The 19,160-nt window shown below is 37.9% G+C and overlaps 3 protein-coding genes across 3 annotated transcripts; 1 reads left to right on the plus strand and 2 right to left on the minus strand.

The window, feature by feature from the left end:
- Positions 1 to 20: 20 nt before the first annotated feature.
- On the minus strand, positions 21 to 2,586 carry mipa (major intrinsic protein of lens fiber a). The gene is given in 4 exon segments (XM_057319573.1): positions 21 to 206; positions 306 to 386; positions 1,677 to 1,841; positions 2,227 to 2,586. Coding segments are annotated over 4 exon segments (792 nt in total).
- Positions 2,587 to 5,434: 2,848 nt separating this feature from the next.
- On the minus strand, positions 5,435 to 9,428 carry ptges3a (prostaglandin E synthase 3a (cytosolic)). The gene is made up of 8 exons (XM_057319131.1): positions 9,165 to 9,428; positions 7,712 to 7,825; positions 7,439 to 7,508; positions 7,241 to 7,339; positions 6,901 to 6,990; positions 6,765 to 6,821; positions 6,608 to 6,635; positions 5,435 to 6,455 (listed from the first exon to the last, which is right to left on the minus strand). Coding segments are annotated over exons 1-8 (480 nt in total). The 5' UTR covers positions 9,167 to 9,428; the 3' UTR covers positions 5,435 to 6,435.
- A 526-nt stretch (positions 9,429 to 9,954) lies between these two features.
- On the plus strand, positions 9,955 to 15,304 carry dtx3 (deltex E3 ubiquitin ligase 3). The gene is made up of 5 exons (XM_057319188.1): positions 9,955 to 10,391; positions 10,581 to 10,628; positions 11,987 to 12,792; positions 12,957 to 13,174; positions 13,292 to 15,304. The coding sequence occupies exons 2-5, from the start codon at positions 10,616 to 10,618 to the stop codon at positions 13,365 to 13,367; spliced, it is 1,113 nt and encodes a 370-aa protein (XP_057175171.1). The 5' UTR covers positions 9,955 to 10,391; positions 10,581 to 10,615; the 3' UTR covers positions 13,368 to 15,304.
- The last annotated feature ends 3,856 nt before the right edge of the window (positions 15,305 to 19,160 follow it).

Consider the following 19,160-nt stretch of genomic DNA (forward strand, 5'->3'; position numbering starts at 1 on the left):
GGATCTTGTCCTGACAGTGTTTATAGGGCTTGTGTTTTGAGTTCGATAGGGTCCCCTCGGGTCTCCTGCTTGGCTTCAGCTTCGGGGGGTCGGTTGCCCTTGAGCACGGCCAGCCGCTCAGACAGACCACGCATTCGCGGAAAAAGCAGGAAATCGTACAGCAAAGCACCCAGAGCACCGCCAATCAGGGGACCCACCCAATACACCTACCAGATATAAAGAGAGAACAGATACAAATGAGCAAAAGCTCAGATTCCACCCATTTGAACTTTATCCGAAGGCTGTGTGAATAAAATTATCCTCACCCAATGATTTATAAAGTTTCTGAAAAGCACGGCAGGGGCGAAAGATCTGGCAGGGTTCATTCCAGCTCCGGTTTAATACATCTGCGGTGAGATTTAAATGTTCATGCAAAATGCCTTTAATATCACATTTAAATAATATTGTTTTTATTTAATGCTGCTATTTGTCTGCCATCTTTGAGATAAAATATAGCTTAATATTGCAGAGTTTTCTTTACGTGGGCCCTGCTTTGCCATTGCGCCTCTGGCGGAGGTTGCCAGATCTCCGTAATAAAACAAGCTCAACAGCCATTCAAAACTAACCTGTGTGGTGCTGAAAACTGACTCATGGCAAATTACGACTCCCCCATTTCCCACTTTGATTAGTGTTAGGATTAGATAATAATCAGAGAACAGTGTCAATGCTGGGAGTCCTAATCTGGAGGGTCTGGCAACCACTTTTTTGCTAAATTAATAAAGTCCCCGTGAACCGGAAGTTGTGATCGTTTTTACTTGGAGATAATTAGAATTTCTAAGAAAAAAGTGGCCGTGGATTTCGTCTTTCTCTGTGATTTGATTGGATGGATAAAAAAGCCGTTGCATTTTGAAATGGAACAGGCAGAAGACTGACAGTAGAAGCGGAGGACTTAACAAATGCTCTGCTCAAGCCACACAGATTTTAAAAAGAGAATCACCCACATTGATAAACTATTTACAATAAACGCTGCAATATTTCATGAAAAAATAGGCATTGTCATTTTTTATTTCACTTGGACTTTAACAGTGTGTGATGTAATATGTTATTTCTCCCATTGTAATCATAATTTGGAATATTTAGGGAATGTTTTTGTTTTATTGGCCAATTATTTTATTCATGAATGCAAATGTTCTTTAATCATTCCCAAAGTAAATTTGTAATGTGACGTTAAATACTTTATAAAGACATTAAAAAGAATTAACAATAAAAAAGTGTCAAGATTGTAATACGATGACCTAATGAATGTAACATAATTTTGATTAATTTTTTCCCATTCTTTCCTTTATGTATCTATTTATTTTTGTTCATTTTGATGTCATCCAAGGTTCATTGTAGGGCTACTTAAATGGTTTAAGCAAATTTTGTTCTAATAGAAAAAAACAAACACTAAAAAATAAACTTTTTTTGCTAAATTCGATGAGAGTCTTCAAATTATAAATGATTATTATAAGTATACCGTTGTTAGTCGGGGTAAGGAAAAAGTTTTGAACATTAATTCTTTATGTTCTAAGTCAATAAGTATACGGTTCATGTTTCCACTGGCTTTGTGTCATGTCCTGTGAGATGCATTTTCTTCCTTTTTAAAACCACTGCTCTAGAAATCTGAATAACAGGAATTTGTAAATGCAGTCTCGTACCCCCAGCAGGTGACCCACAAGCACTGAGAAGCCAATGGACAGAGCAGCAGACCCCAGTCGCCCGTTTCGCCTCTCATCCGTCACAGCGAAGACACACACCACAAGCTGCAGAGTCAGGAATATTTCTATGGTGGTGGCCATGCCCAGACTGATGCCTGGTTGAAGCTGAATGAGGCGAGAAAATGTTACATTATTATATAATGTAAATTAATAAGAATTTGTAGAATTTATTATATAACAACTTTTTTGGTTTTATTAATGTCATTAGGGTTTTGCGTTAGTTTATATTCGACTGAAAAAGACAAATAATTTTAGCTCTCCTCGTTTTTTTATGATGCAACTGCCACATGCACATCGATAGACTATGCTAAAATACGATCAGAAACATTTTTAAATAATGTATTAATGTACAATAAAAATGCACAATATGCAAAACCAGCACAACTTTTAATCTCATTACCAATGTTTAGTAAAAATGATCACGTTTTTATATCTCTCAACTCAAGTCATCTACCCAAATGAAGTCATTGCATGTAGGAAAGGTTCTTACCGTGTTCAGGGCCAGATTGCCTCTGACATTGTTTGGTGTGACCCCATATAGCACGGCAGCCCCAGCTAGAGCACCCAAACACTGGGCACAGATGTAGAAGAACGCACGAAACAGGGACATCTGGGAGCCAATCAGGTAGGCGAATGTGACGGCCGGGTTGATGTGGCCACTGCTGATGTGGCCGATGGACTGGATGAGTGTGGCGGCTGCCAGCTCAAAGCAGAAAGCGACTTGGAGGACATTGAGCGGTCCTGCAGTCCAATGCAGAGCTGCTCCCAGCCCGAAGATGATAAAGAACATTGTGCCGTAGAACTCGGCAAACACAGCCCGCCAAAAAGACATGGACCGGAATTCCCACATGGTTGTGATGGTTTAGAGGTGATTTCAAAAAATGGAGGGATGTGAATGGAAAGGAAGAACCTCCAAAAGTAAGCAAAAAGAGCTTCCTTTCAGATTTGTCTACTGTCAAAGACTTATTACACTATGAAACACTAAGCATAAATGCTTTCAGGTGTTTACAAGAAGAGCAGCCCTGTTTCACGCGATTGAATTCGTCTGTCCTGTTGATCTCTCACCTGTGGCGTTGTCATAAAACCTCAAATGTGAAACAGGCAAGTGAGCCCTGCATCAATGTGAAAGATTGTTTAATAAAATGACATGGCTAGACAAAAAATAAGCATGTCCTGAAAACATTCAACCTCTCTGATGGGGAACGGAGAGGACACGGGGTATTTATAACAACCCACAGTGACACCATAATCCTTTGGTAGAATTGTGGGAGGGGGCTGCAGGCAATACAATACGATCAAATTAAAACGTTTTTTTGTCCTGCATGTCGTTCCAACTCATTGTCATTGCCATGATGCTTTGCCACAAATTTGTAATTGAATTGTGTGATGGCAAAATGAAAGAAAAATGAACATTATCATGATATTAAGGAAGGTGGGAAATTTAGAGAAGCATTTTGCACATTTACAAAACTTTTTATTAATACAATTATCTTAGTATGATGCTAAAAGTGAAGTCATGCAAAGAGGACAAACTGAGAATGTTCAAAAGACAAGGCCCACTGTGGACCACTGTCCCAGCCTCCAAAATGGAGCAGTGAGGAACTGCTTTATGTCCGGTCTCAGATGAACTCACATATAACACCAGGGCCCTGTAAGGGTCTAGTCCCCTTCGTAGTGCGGACACAAGCGTGACAGTGTGCTGACACAAAGAAAAAACCCTTCTGGTACACATGCACAGGACAGACAATAATATAGGTTTTTGAGCAATGCAACATTCAAAATATTGTAAATACCACATCCTTGAAAGTGATTAAATGTGCGTACGTGACATTTGCTTTCGTTTAATGTCTAAACACAAATTTCCCAGAGTACAGCAGAGCACTTTTACTTTTGTTTTGGTGGTTTTTTTCCCACAATTTTTGTCAGGGATCAACGCCCTGCATTGCTTACTGCTTTTAATACCTGCTACATCTGGTAGGCCTATTGCACACAAATTATGCATCCAGATCCAGTTAGCCTATGTTCTCACATGCGTGGAAACGTTTTTTTTTTCCCACAGCAACTAACTGAGAACTTTGCCAGTGCATCCTTTGGTCAGGGCTATACCAGTTGGTTCTGTGTGGAACTGATTAGGTCGGGTTTTACATTGTGTATGGAGCCAGGACTGTTGGCCTGAGCCCCAGTGATGCTCTGGAAAATCCATGGTTGGAGAGCAGAGGTTATCAGCCTCTTCTCTAGGCACTCTGATGAAAGGATACTGCTTCGCTTGTGCTTTTGCTCTTATTTGCTGTGAAGCAAAAAGGCTGCTCGCAACAGTTTCTATTGCCTTTGATTTGCATTTGCTGCAATAATAATGTGCATAGTGAACAGTGTGCTTTTATGCAAATAGAAGATGTGCGTGTTGAAGCAGAAGTGTTTTAAACTTTTTATTTTTATTTGAAGACCCTATTTTCATAGTAGGCTAATATTATTTTTATTAGTCATACTGCCATTGATTATGGTTTTTCTTATGAATCCTTTAACTAAAGGTGGGCTAACTACACAACTTGTCCGTAACATGCTGTCTTTTTTCGGTTTCAGGAGAACTAACCAAACCAGAAGTGTTGAAATGTAATTTTTAGCCCTTCTGCCAGGCTGGCTCAGTGATGCCAGCTTTGTGTACCTCTATTGTGGGCAGGATTACTCGCCTCTGCCTTCTCATGTATCGGTAATCCGCTTTTTGTCACACTCTAGCGACAGCTGAAATCCACTTTTTCTGTTACCTCTATTGCAGACTGCTGACATCAACACAATTATCACGTTGACAGCTGAACCTGCCATACTGCCAGTGTAAACAAAATGCTAGCTCAGGAATTTCGACACCGCCTAATGAAATGTTGATCTAGATATAAACTATTTGCGTTGATGCACTGTCAACTGTCAATAGTTTTTAAACACAGGCATGAAAACAAGATACCAAACAATTTTAAAGACATCATCTTCTGAAGCCTAAAGCTTTAAAAGTATTTTTTGTTGTTAGTGAGGGATGCTTTCATAAAGACTTTAAAGAAACCCTTGCTGAAGATAAATGTTAAGTTCATTGACTAAATGTTAAATGCTCTCTCGTTCCTAAGTTTTTGGATAAAAGCGTCTGCTAAATAAACGAATTGTAAATTAATGTTAATCTTACTAGACTGCTAACGAGACTGTCAACTCATTAAATCGTTTTTGTTGAACTTTGTTTAAAAGCTTAAACTCAATAGGTTATTTGAGGGAATTTGATGACTGTTGCCATTTTTAATGTGTAAGGATAAAGGCAGTAAGATTGAAAAAAGTGTCAGAAAGACCACTAATCACGGGTCTCTTAAAATGTACTACAATGGTCACAATGACAAAAAAAAAACCGAACGGATTTATTCATTTTAGTAGAGCTATTTTAAGGTCTACAGTAATGAAGCTATAGCTCCATCTTCTGGTGACAAAACTGAATGTTCAGAACATCAGAAAACACTGATTTAACTTTTAGAAACAATAGAATAGCAGATGCTATACCAATTTCTATACGCTCCATACTAATTTATCCATCCTTTTAGCAAACATTTTTTTTGACATTTGCTAAATTTTGATGTTCAACAGACAAAATGAGTCATGAAATTATGATTACCATTCATAACAATAACAATCTTAAGTGTACAAAAGCACAACAGCGAGTGCAGTGTTTTGTTTAGAGACAGTTTATTAGAAATATGTAGACAAAAACCTCACTGCGTTTAACAAACTGAAATTTATAAACATGAAATGACGTCACAACATTGTTTTAATCTTTTAGTCACACCTGCATTTATATTTAGAGTGCAAACACAAATTGGTCATCTGTTCATAAGTTACTCTTTTGTTCAGTACACCGGTGAGGTGTATGCTTTTTTAATCACTTTTGACATATATGGAAGAAACCAGTGTACAATTGCCTGCTAAATGTGATACAAAACAACAAATACTAATTGCCATCCTGAAATAATTTTGTAAAGCGGCTTGTACAGACAGGATTATGTACTTTGAACATTTTGGATTGATACAAACCTATCTGTAGGTCAAAACCGCAGCTAAAAACACATAAAACGAGTTTACAGATGAAACAGTGCAAGGGCTTTGAATACACTCATTTCAAATGAGGGACATGTTTTGGATGGCATTTGGGGATAATTGAGAAGCATGTGCCTTAACACAATGCTTGCTTCATTCAAACGCAAGGAAATCTGAGCCTCCACACGTGCGCACACACAAAACACAACAGAATTAAATAAAATGTACAATTTGACAGCGGTCATGTAAGTCAAAAATGTCATTCACGTCCTCTCCATTACTACGAATTATAATGTATGCGTAATAGATTCAATAACCCCACTGACACCGAGGAAAGAGCCCAAGACTGTAAAAGCCATTGTTGAAAAACTGAGCATTCATGGTTTCCACAATACATGATGGAGAGCTCATAATATTTTTCCATGCAGAACAGAAAAGAGTGTATATTGTCGAGGGGTTGAGGTTGCCATCAACACAACAGTAAAAATTCATTCCTTGTGACTTTCTGCACAAAGACCTTGAAAAACAGTCTCAAAAATGATTCAGTTTTTAAATGGCTACCAACTTAAACCTAGTCTCTCTTCATTCAATTTAAGTGAAATTCTTGATTTCTTCTGTATGATGGGTTCCTGTTCCTTCACTCGAGGTCTGGCATTTCTGGAAAAAAATAACTTGATGGGTTTCAACTTTTAAAGAATATCATGTATAACAAAGCAGCTAATGTTTTTTCTGAACACACATTAGCTCAAAGCATGCAAATAATCAACCAAATCTTGTCAGAAAAGTAACGTTCTTAGAGGAAAACTTACTTTCATCATCACTATCTGCAGACTCTTCCTGGAATTTGATATACAAACAGGTCAGCCACAACAAGCTTTTGTATACATAAACATATTTACATAGAATGCATAAATCATATTAGATTTTCAAAGTTTAGAAATATTATGGGAAGCATATTTCTCTCACATCATCTGCAACACCCACATCTGGTAAGTCATCTTCTCCTCCCATGTTGTTCATCATCTTTAAGAAAAAAGAAACAAGCCCTTATGACTCAGTTATTTATACATTTCAAAAAACCTCAAAATGTTTAGACTTGCACCTCTGAAAAGCGGTCAAAACTCGACAATTCTTCGTCTGAATCATCTTCCCAGTCTTTCCAGTTATTGAAGTCCACACTGAGCCAGTTAAGCTGCACAAAGAACATTAGATTAACACAAGTGTTCTTTTTTTAAGTTAAATCTTTGGGCTTTTTATGCCTTTATTTGACAGGAGGACAGTAGAGACTTAGACAGGAAAGGGCAGGGTGAGGGGTGCGGGATAGGCACAGCACCTCGAGCCGGAATTCGAACTCAGGTCGAACTCGGCTCAGATTAACACAAGCGTTTTTAATACAAAATGAACTTCACATTTTAATAATTTAATTGGTAATAAAACTCTACCTTTGTTTTCTCTTTTGTTAATCTTGGCCAAGCTTTGCCAGGTTCTGCTTTTCTTAGACAGCAAAACACAGACCTGTCTGTGCGTTTGTGTTTAGACTCCTGCGCAATAAAAAAAACACAATCCCATGTAGACAGATCTCTGACAACCTCAACTAGAATCATAAACCATGAGTCAGTTGTATAAAGTTAATTACTTACATTTGGGTCAATGGATTCAAATAGTTCTACTTGATTATGGTGTTTCATGTTGTCTGTTCCACCAACACAACTAAAACCCAGCATATTACATTAAAATATACAATGAACTAGGATGGTACTTCATTTTACACTATAAAGGCAGCCAATTAGTTAATACAATACAGCCAAATAAAGATATGTAAATGTAAAGAGCACATAAGTTCTTGGTAGTATTCCAAATAATTGTTACAATGTCAATGAGGCAGAGTATAAAAACATAGAATAAAAACATACCTGAAATCAAGCTTTGTTTTGTCAAATTTAACTTGGACGTCTTTACTGTCTTCTATACAGAATTCAATAAAGACCGCCCCTCGTCTGTCATACCACTTGCCAGTTGCTGGTTGCCTGTAAAACAGAATTAGACATTACGGACTAATTATGCAAAAAATAAGGCCACACGACACCCACGTGACAATCCATAAAGTGATGTAATTTAAGAGAAAACTATCTCCACAGGACAGTGAGGACACATGCCAAAGAAACCAACTAAGTGTATTTCTCAAGAGCACAAAGAACCCAGACGTTGCTGGCACATCTACCATAAGATACTTCTTATTCTGCATGCAATTCTTTCAAAGATTCAGAGAAAGTTAGAGGACTTCTAATGTTACTAATGTAATATGCCCTTAATCATTTTGACGTGCCATTGCGCATTATTCCTTCCAAATTTATTTTAAGCAAATCACACTAAAAGCCGATAGTCTTTTATGGGCGGAACCGGAGCAACAATTTACATTCCTCTGAAAACCACTGTTTGTATCGATTGGCAGGTTCACGTCACATACACTACCATCTAGCGGGAAACAACCTTAATTCAACGTGGACTAAATCTACCCTGGGCTTCATAAAGTCATTGCAATTAGAGAATGCTAATGCATAGTGGCTAGCAGTGCATTGTTGTGTTGTAATTTAAAAAAATGTTAAATCGACCGCTGTAGACAAACATTAGCAAGCCATTACTACTAAAACGTGTTGCTCCCTGGGACTATGTAGTGTTACACACCCACAAACATACCAGGTAAAAATCAATCAACAAATGATCATCAAAATGAACTTGATCCTGATGACGTTATATTGTACACTGCGATCTAAAATATATTCAAGTATTCCAATGAAAAACTAACTAGGATAAGGCACACACATATACGTTTAGCTCTCTATAAAAGGAAATTATGGACTGATGAAAAATATGTTTTGTTAGTTGGATCACTCAACAGTTTTAACTCGTTCATATAAAAAAATGTAAATTCATACATTTATTCAGCCATCAACATAATCGCAACTAGCTAGCATTGGTGAATTAAAGCTTAAACCAAATTGTCAGTATATTTAACAGCAATGCAAAATAGCGATTAAACGAAGAACAGTAATCGTGCATGAGCTAACTGAACTGGAGCTCTGATGTTAGCTGTGCACTAACTAAAGGCCTTGTGTATCTGCTGCTGCTAACCAACTAGCTAAGCTGTGCTGTGAGAACAATGTGCACCATCACCACCGCGGTGGACGATTAGCTGTTTTTTCCCTATGCATTTCGATACAGTGTTTTTAAAGATTAATCTGTTTTTTAAAATGTCTAAAATGCACGATTCAGGCTGTTCCGCAGGTGAGAAATACTGATGTGCAGGGGCTATCAACACATTTGCTAACAGGCTAACAAGTTAGTACATCATGCAGTTAAACTTACATGTTAATATCTTTCCGTTTTCACCAAAAACTTCGTCGTCCCTTGGGCCTTCTCGCCTCAGGTAGTGTACTGAATCTATGCTGTAAATTTAAAGCGAATGCATAAAGAAGGAAGCTAGCTGCTTAACGCACTGTCATCCTGCACGAGAGCCAGCGCGTGCCTGAGTTCTACTCACTGGCACGCGGTGACGCATCCTTCGATATCGACGATTCTAGCGACTTCTGCTGCGCGCTCTGCGCCATGCGCGCACCCTAGGCAAATGCGTCTCCATGGTAACGTATGTCTCTCGCTCCACCTCAATGGTACGGGACGGCAGATGATGCGGGACTGTAGTAATGACTGTGGTGACATGTTTTTCTTTTTTAACACAGTACAAACATGGAAAACATGGAAATAAATAAACGAGGAAATTAAGGACAGTAATACATAATAAAAGGACAGCTACATACAAATAGGAATTCAAGTACAAAGGTCAAACAATAAAACACACGACGATTGATGACGTTGTTTAAAAAAAGCGCCACGCTCGCAGGGTTCACATTATTTATGTTCTAATCCCCCAAAAACTACAGAACCATTAATCACGTGGTTTTAGAGAGATGGCCACACGGGGGGTTATATTATTCATTGAATGTTTTAATCCCAATAACACTGGAATGCGTTTTCTTTTGTGGTTTCAAATAAATGCTTACATTATAAAAACTACAATACGATTGATTGTGTTTTTAGAGCGCCACGCAGCGGTCACATCCTTTAATCTCTAATCCGCCTCAAACCATCAGTCTACACAGTGACGAACTTCCTGCCCACATGATCTTGTATTCACAGGATTTTTCATTATAATTACTACAAAAGGAACTATGTGACAACGGAATTCGACGTACAGATGTTGACTTTGTGTCACAAGGGTGTTAAAAGAAAGACATTTTCGTCGTGACAGTCAACGATGTTCTTTGTATTTACGTTGGCTTCCTTTGGCCAAGGACGGAGAACTGGAACATCACAAAGAGAATGAGCTAGCGTATCGTAAAACGATCAAGAGAGGCGTTATCTGAACTTGAGTAGGACATCCCAAGTATACATTCGCATTTCGCAATAATTGTCATCGCTTTAAAGGCAAATTCAATGCAGCGGTCTTCTGTTGACTTCATCGAGTGGAAGGCATTCTCCAGTCGCAGCAGTAGGTTCCCTATACTTTCATCTCTTCCGGCAAAGTCACCACAGAAGGTGAATATATGCGACTAACGTTACATGAACACAATAGGCTTTATGACAGCGTTGTTCTATTCTTCTTATGTTTTAACTATTTTAGTGCTTGCGCTAAAGCAACTGGTATTCTGTTATGTATGTTTGTCAGGTTGCTCTGCAAAATAATAAACAATATTGATTTAACTTATATTTATATTTTCTAAACAGGGAAACGGGCCTGTTACTGCAGTTAAGAGGAATTTATGGGATCACAAGGTATTCGTTTTAATAAATGTAATTGTTGCATGTACCAAGTGAAATGCCTGAGCTGGAGCAGATAGTGGAGCATATAATGATTCTTTGTTTATACAGTGAACACCTCTGCAGAGTCTCGCGACCGCCTGTTGGTGTTGAACCAGTTGACAAATATTCAGCGTAGTTTATTAATAAAAAATATTTTGTCTAGAATATTCCACCCTTTGCACGGCCACTTATCTACTGGGAGAGGGTTAATAACATATATTATACTATTAGACGATTACCAAAGATGGATATATATTTTATAAAAGATGAGAAGGAATATTGTAAATGACGAGGAAATAAATATGACATCTAACTTGATGTCTTCTGCAGCATGTCTTGTCAGGCATTAAGTGCTGTGAAGTCATCAAGCTTGACTCATCACACCTATTAATCATCAAATGTTTGTCTTTACAAGACAATTGACAAATTTATAACAAGCACAATTGTATGTTTAACTTGGGAAAACATAAAAGGGTAAATGTTTAACATGTACTTGATCATAAACCATTTTACACATAAAGTTTTAACTCCGTAACTGGTTGGTTACTAAGATACTACAAGGAGTATTTGTATGTTTTAAATATATATTTATGAAGTCAGAGTCTTAAAGGGACTGGAAAAAAGCAAAAAATCCTAAATGTTGACTACTAAAACATATACACATATATATTTTGGTAAATATGTACATATTTATAGGTGTGGTTGGTAGTGGTTAAAAGTGGTGTCCGCTTTTGAAACATTGACATCATGTATTGAAATATATTATTAAATATGTGTTAAAAATGTTTGTGTATAACGTAGTTGTGTTTTAGCATAAACAACAAATCTGTATTCAAAACAAAAACAAACAAAAAATGTATTCATCTTTTTAATTTAAAAACATAAGAGGATTGAAAAAATATAGGATCTCATAAAACTGTAGTCAATGTGTGCTTTTCTCTTGCGAGAATTTAGTTTTATTTATTCCCTGAGTTTTTTATTTGCCAAACAATTTTGTCAAAAAAAGTCTACCATGGTGTGTACTCCATTTTGTATCATACTCATATTTTGATGGTTCATTTTTTGATGGAATCCAACTTGAGAGGGCATTAAAACAAATATTGTACTAATATGCCTGCTGGACATCACTTTTGGCCGCTACTATATATACATTATATTGTAGGTTAATCTTGTGCAACATGTGATATAGTATAAAATAACATTCTGTATATCTTTAGATACAGTGTATCATATAGCAAACAACTAGAAAAGTTTTCTTTTTTTTCTTATTTGTTCATACTTATTTGTAATACGTTAGAAAACTGATGTGCAAACTGATCTCTTTCTCCCAGTTTCATCTGATGAGATGAGCGTGCGAGCGGGGCAGGGGAGTGACGAGGTGCTGGTGTCTCAGGCGGTGTGGGATTACCTTGCAGCCGCTGGACGGCCCTGGTTGGTTGACTTTGAGGACAAGCAGGGACTAAGCGCAGACATCATCCGACGTGGGGAGCGCGGTGGCTGCTGCGCCGTGCGGCTCACCCCAGTGGAGGGCAGCAGCAGGGCCAGAACTGGGCCGACAGAAGGGCCTGTTTCTCCCGTTACACGAAAAGCTTTTATAGACTTATGCCGCTGTGCCCGAAAAGAGATGACCAAACAAGAGGCAGCTCCTAAAAGGAAACGTTCTCTGTTACCCTGTGTGACGGCAATGGAACCCGACGGGGAAGGGAGCTTGCTACCCCCACCACAACCACGTCGCTCTCAGAGACAGCAGCAGAAGTACAAAAAAAATGCATGTGAGGTGGACAACTGCATGGTTTTACCCATGCAACATGAAGCCGCGACAAGAACCGGGCCAGAATCAAACGTCAGTCAGTTAAACGAAGAAGAAAGCACTATTTGCTCTATCTGCATGGGGGAGATAGCAGAAAAGACAACTCTAGACAAATGCGGCCACACATTCTGCCGGTCTTGCTTAGAACAGGCGTTTCAGGTAAAGAAGGCGTGTCCCGTGTGCAGACTCGTGTATGGTCAGCTCATCGGTAACCAACCAGCCATTGGGAGCATGATGGTGGAAAGAGACCCAGACCTGGAGTTGCCTGGACATGAAGGTTACGGCTGTATATGCATAATTTACAACTTCCCTCCAGGTTTCCAAGCGGTAAGTTCTGCTTACAGCCGAATTAGAAGAGCAGTGTCTTGCATGTCTTTGCACTTTGACAGAGATCGTAGATCACATTTCATTATCTAGCACATAAAAGTCTCGCACCATTTACGGTGAAATAAATAGCTTATGTTAACCATCATATTTTCAAATGGTTTCAGCAAGAGCATCCAAACCCCGGGGTGAGGTACCCAGGCACAGATCGTGTGGCATACCTGCCGGACAGTCCCGAGGGAAACCGTGTTTTACGCATGCTGCGTCGGGCGTTTGAACAGCGCCTTATCTTTACCATAGGCACCTCCATGACCACTGGCATGCATAATGTTATTACTTGGAATGATATTCATCACAAGACCTCTATATGTGGTGGACCACGATGGTATGCACTTTTATAGTCTTGTTAATGTGAAAATGCTCTGAGATTAAATACAAGTACAGTTACACTTTTAAAAAAGTGCTACCCATGATTTCATATATTATTATGGCCTTTTTTCAGCTTTGGTTATCCAGATCCTACATATCTTGTGCGGGTGACAGAGGAATTACAAGAGAAAGGAATAACACCCGATTGACCATTTCTTCGTAGCATCTAAGACCTTTCAAAAAGATGGCAAATGTGTGCACCTGACCAAAGTCTTATCACAAACTCACTGTGTCAGACCAAGCCACAGTCATCTGCTGCAGCATTGGTTCAGGACGCTGTCACAATGTTTAATGGTTTTGTTTTAGTCTTTATGTTTAGCTTTGTTCCTCGGTTTACATGAGTGAAGGCAGTGTGTTTCCATACACTTTTCTTTGGCACAAACTGGGCTGCACTTTACCGAAACAGATGTTCAAATGGTACTCAGCTGAGTTTAAGGTACCCATTGGACTGCTAAAATGTGAATGTCGAGAGGTGTACAGAGGTTTCCTTATCTGCAGTACAGCTTTCCTTTTCCCTCTGTCAGGTAAGAACCAATGTCTAGGCTGCCGGCCTCTGTCTTTCTCTGGTTCTTCCATCCACATTACGCTTAATGGCCTTGTCAAATTATGGTAACATCTGGATGAGGAGAAATGAAGGGGCAATGGCATAGCACAGCTAAATGGGTACAGCTGGGACAATCCCATACAACCTTTTTTTTCTAGTAATCAGCACTAAGAGGCACTTTGCAGTATAGGTATGTATGGTGAGAATTTAAAGTGCATTCTGCCTGATCTTCCAGAGTGGTTTTTGTGAGCCTTTCTAAATATAAGGTCCCTGTTATGCGTTGATTTCAGTCCTAATTTTGATCCTTTAACATCCATTTTCCTTCATCCTTCAGGAAATGTTGTGGTTATTTATTTAACGTCGGGTGCATGAGAATAGTGTGTTTTTTCTCGCTTGCTGTTTGTTGGATTCAATTTTCCCTTATTTGGATTTTTTGTTGATATTTACAGGTTTGTGAGTTTTCAAGTTGATGTCAAAACTTCTGCCACTTATATAAAATGATGTCAAATAAAAGGGCGTGTAAACCACTTAAACCAAACTAAAGAGTATAATAGCTGAAATCATAGTAACCGTTTGGGTTTTTGCCTCAGACTTCCAGAAAAACCTGGCATTAGGTTTATTTTGAAGAATTAGCAGCTTTGTCCATGCAAAGTTTTCTGAGGTACAAAACAATTCAATAACAAAGCAAATGGGTGGATCTCACAAAAAACTTCAAGGTCACATTTAACCACAAAACCAAAAAGAAACTAAATAAGTTTTGGATTAATGAAGACTATATGTGATTCTATGACATTATAGTTATGAGAACCGGAGGGGAAAGGTGTGCTTAAATGCCATGCCAAATTACACTAAAATGCAAAAAATCAAAATTTTATACACAATATAATTTATTTTTCCTTTTAGCTTTCTTTTGATCTTGTTGTGAAGTATGCCCCAGGTGTGTTCTTGACAGATTTTGTGAAATTCACTTAAATGTCCAACATTTATGCTAGCTATCTTTCATAAAGCAAATTATCAGATTTTTTCCTCATTAAAATGTTATTGTGCCTTCTACTTAAGGTCACAGCCTTTTATTATTAATAGTATACTCTTTTCTCACTAATATTTTATTTTCTAAATTGTTCTCAGCTTTATGCTAAATCCATCATACTGTAGAGCTGGATTATCAAGTTTACAATTGTTTTGCATAAACCAAAACATGTTTACTTTGTGTTAAAAAGGCCTTTGTGTTGTCTTTGGTTGTTCCCGTTTTATAGTATCATTAAATTAAGTTTTCTTCACCCCCACCGTTTATTTTATGAAGGATCAATTCAGTCAGGAATCGTAGGACTAAAATGTTACTGTCATGCAAAATTCTATGCACTTCCAAATCAGATTTATAAAATAGACCTCTTCAGATGACTGATTGTTCAAAGTTAATAATTTGCCTTTATAGTTGATTTGTATTACGTAATTAAATTTTATGCTACAATTAAAATGTGCTTTACATTTTCATACTTGAATAAAGGGGTTCTGTTCTGTTACATTGAATTCTGTTGTTTTTACTTTGTGCACGTGACCTTCACACGGATGTTTTTTCTGAATCTATGATAGAGGGATGTTTTGTTTTTGCAAATGAAATGCCCCAAAATAAATGTGCCAATCATCATGTTTTAAAAATAGCGTTGCGTAAACAAGCACAATAAAATCACATTAGCGTACATAAAGGGTCAGCCTAATAACAGATAATTTTGTATCTCACTCATTGTCGCTGGTTTATAAATTTTGTGTTTATGTTTTTTACGTTCAACAGGTTCAATAGGTCGTCCAATTGCAGGTTCAGAAAACCGAAAAAGTCCAACAGAGGGCGCTAGTACTTCACTGCATCTTTATCCTTCATTTCACAAGTTCACCTGTCTGCCACATTGTGTGAAATCCTTTTTTTTGCAATGTAAGGTGTAAACAGATACAATGAATGGTCAACGAGGTTGGCGAGTTATCTTTAAAGGATCGTCTCGATTCGGAGATTTGAGCTGTTTTTTGGAGAAGTTATAGCTTTGCTAGACTAGTAAAGTTCATACAAAGCCTCGTTTCCACCACATCATGTTGAACACAAAAGAAGACATTTTGAAACATGTAGGACAGCAAACAGTTCTGGGACACTTTTGACTACCATTGTATTTTTTCCTACTATGGTAGTCAATGGGGGGCACAATCTGTCTGGTTATAAGCATTCTTCCAAATATCTTTTGAAATTTATACAGATTTGGAACAACTCAAATGTGAGTACATGATGAGAGAATTTTCATTTTTGGGTGAAGTATCCCTTTAAGAAAACGTTAGCAATGCTTATCCAGTGCTGGTCCAGAAGAACTTCCTGTTTAAGTTTTTTAACACCACACAAACCTTTGAACAAAATACATCCAACAGAACATTTACAACCGAAACAAAATGTTAAATAAATATCTTTAATCTCATATGCAAGACTTCAAAATAAAACAAATAAAAAGTGCTGAAGTGCTGGGGAAGTTGTCTATACTCTATAGTAACGTTAGCAACACAATTTAATGGTAACGTATTTTTAGTTAAACTGTGTTAATAGTAAATTTGCAGAGAAAGCAGGGTTACTACTGACTTACTTAAAACCATGGTTCATTTCTCTATATTGGGACAAGCTAGGCCTCTCCACAATAGCAAACATTTATACTTTAATAAACATACAATATTATATTGATATGGGATTATTGTTTGTTACTCTTTTGCTTTTCATGATACCACAGATTTGGTTGCACATCTCCCCAGGCATCACAAGAGAGTATGACTCCAGAAATCTGAGCAGTTATATGCTATAAATGAAAAAGTATTGGACATCAGCCCCTGTGGTCCATCTCTAAGGTAGGGATAGACCATCTTAATTTATTGGCTTTGTATAAAATAAAAAGAGTATATGCTGATATTAGGATTGATTTTGAGTTATTGTCCTTCAGATTAAAATCATGAGTAGTACTTGAAGTATCTGGCCCACAATACGTCTGATACTTGAGGGTGTGTTGGCAGAAATGCCGTGACGGGTGGTGCGATGATAAAAGCACTGTGCTGTAAATTGGAAAACCCGTGTTGAGATGTAGCTCAAGGCATTTCCTCTGATTATGCCAGAGTGCCCTTGAGCAATGCAGTAAATCCCCATCTGCTTTGAGGTGCACTGTGATTATTATTCATGTGCCCTGACTGACCACTCTCTGTGTCTGGGTATTAGATAAGAGTATGGAAATAACTCCTTGACACAGTTAGTCATGGGAATTTCTCTTTTGTGTTTGCTGTGGGAGATTGTCTCATATTTCTGCTTTGAATTAAAATAAAGAACAATAACAATAAATGCAGTTACTTCAATACCATTAAAAAAACTTTTTATACAGTTTGGGCTTTTAATCTATTTTTATCGTTCATAAGATGCAATGCTAATACCAAAAAATCGTCCAATTCCTATTTACTACATTATATCTCTGAGCCGAGGGGTTCAGATGGCTCAGGTGTGTGATGGCCGTGTGCAGGATGGACCGTGAGCTTCTACAATAGTGTGAATGTGAGTTCCAAAGCAGTGAGTGCCATGCTGAAGCTTTTCTGGACATCTGCTGCTCTTCCATCTCATGGACCGACCCATCTGGCCCAGTCAGCCCCTCCTCTATGCAATATTTTTTCCTCATGCCAAGGACATTTTTCCAGAAGAATATGTGAGGACTCCTAAAACTGAACGTTTGGAAGTTACTGTTTTAGAGGTTTTGTGTTAGCTTTGTGTGTGGAAGATACTTTCAAACTACATTTCTGCTGTATGATGCCAGTCTGGGAGGGCTGATATATGCTAAGGTTTATGTTGTAGCTTCTTCTAATCACTATGATTTGTTTTTCAACACACAAAATTGCTTTTTATGTATTGCATTGCAATTTAGCAGGCATTTATGTTAAAGTTTATTTCAATTGTTTTTAAAATGATCCATGTAATGTCTGCAGCAGAATTGTGTGTTCTGTGGTTGATTTGTACCCATCATGTCTATTTCCCAGGGCAATCTCTGTCATGTCATTACCCATCTGCTTGTATTAGAGTAGGAGGGGGCAGGGAACCATTGAAATGAAGCTAAATTGCAAATGTGGAGAATAAATTGTACAAAACATCTCTGTGACTATATTTTTTAAATTAAAATGACTAAAATAGAGTAAGAATAATGACGAAACCTAACATGTTAAACAGAAATGTAAACCATGGAGGTAAATGTGACTTCCAGTATGTTGCCATTGACATTCATTGAATCTTGGCACAAAATGATGACACATTGTGACGGCTGAGCTGGTTGCTACATTCAGCTACCAAACTTTTCTTTGCAGCTTGTCTTCCCATGGTTCTGTGCAACATTGTGCAGTGTTTTATGAGGTTTTGGTATCGACATTTACGCACCTCTTTTTACACAGAAACTACCTTGTGCCCCCTTCCCGCTGTGCTCTTTAATTATGCAGGATCTGGACTCGGACAACCATGGCATGCTGCTTCTCTCTGATTCTCTTTGTCTCTCTCTCTCTCTCTCTTTATTTTACTCTAGCACCTCTCTGTAGCATACAGCTAGCATCAACAGTCTTTTATTTAAGATGGTTGAAAGAGTGTTTGCACTTTTTATGCTCTTTTATCTTGCAGAGAGATCTGCTTCAAAATATCATTTAGCAGTTTGCATATCGTGCACAGATAGCAAAAAGCATGTGATCTGAATCCACAGGAGCATAAGTCTTGTTTTTTTCTTCTGATTTAAATCTGTGTATGGCTTTTCTCCCCCCAATTTAACAGAGGAGCCCTTACATTCTGCTGACAGATTTACAGACGGACTTCAACATTCGGGCATGAGAACAGCTCTGGCAAGGGTCGTGTTTTGGCAAGGTTTCCAGAAGACAGATTGAAGGCTCTGCTCGAACTGTTATTCATTACTTAAAGTCTGTTATCACTTGCGATAGTTAAAGACATTATCATCATTCCTCTGTGTGCACAAGAGATTAAAACGAGGATCTGTAATTGGCACTTAAACCTATTATTGTATAACTACAGAGGAATGTCATTTAATAGACTGGATATCAGTGGGGTAAATGGGTCAGATAGGTTGCATGTGGGATGAGCGATCGGAGATGTTACTGAAAAAGGAAACTTGAAATTAATGTATTGATTTTTATTACACGGCTCTCTGGGATATTTGATTCTGATTAGTCGGTTGCGACATTTCAAGGTATGTTATTCCCTGCTAGAACTGTTTTTGTCTAAATGGTTCCATAAAGAACCATCCAAATACCCTTTCTGTTTCACAGAAGATTCATTGTGGCGAAAAAAGTTTTTTCAGATTATAAAAAAGTAAGAACGAGATGGTTCTTTAAAGAACCTTTGACT

The sequence above is a fragment of the Triplophysa rosa genome, linkage group LG21, assembly GCF_024868665.1.
Source record: "Triplophysa rosa linkage group LG21, Trosa_1v2, whole genome shotgun sequence".
Taxonomy (NCBI): Eukaryota; Metazoa; Chordata; class Actinopteri; order Cypriniformes; family Nemacheilidae; genus Triplophysa; species Triplophysa rosa.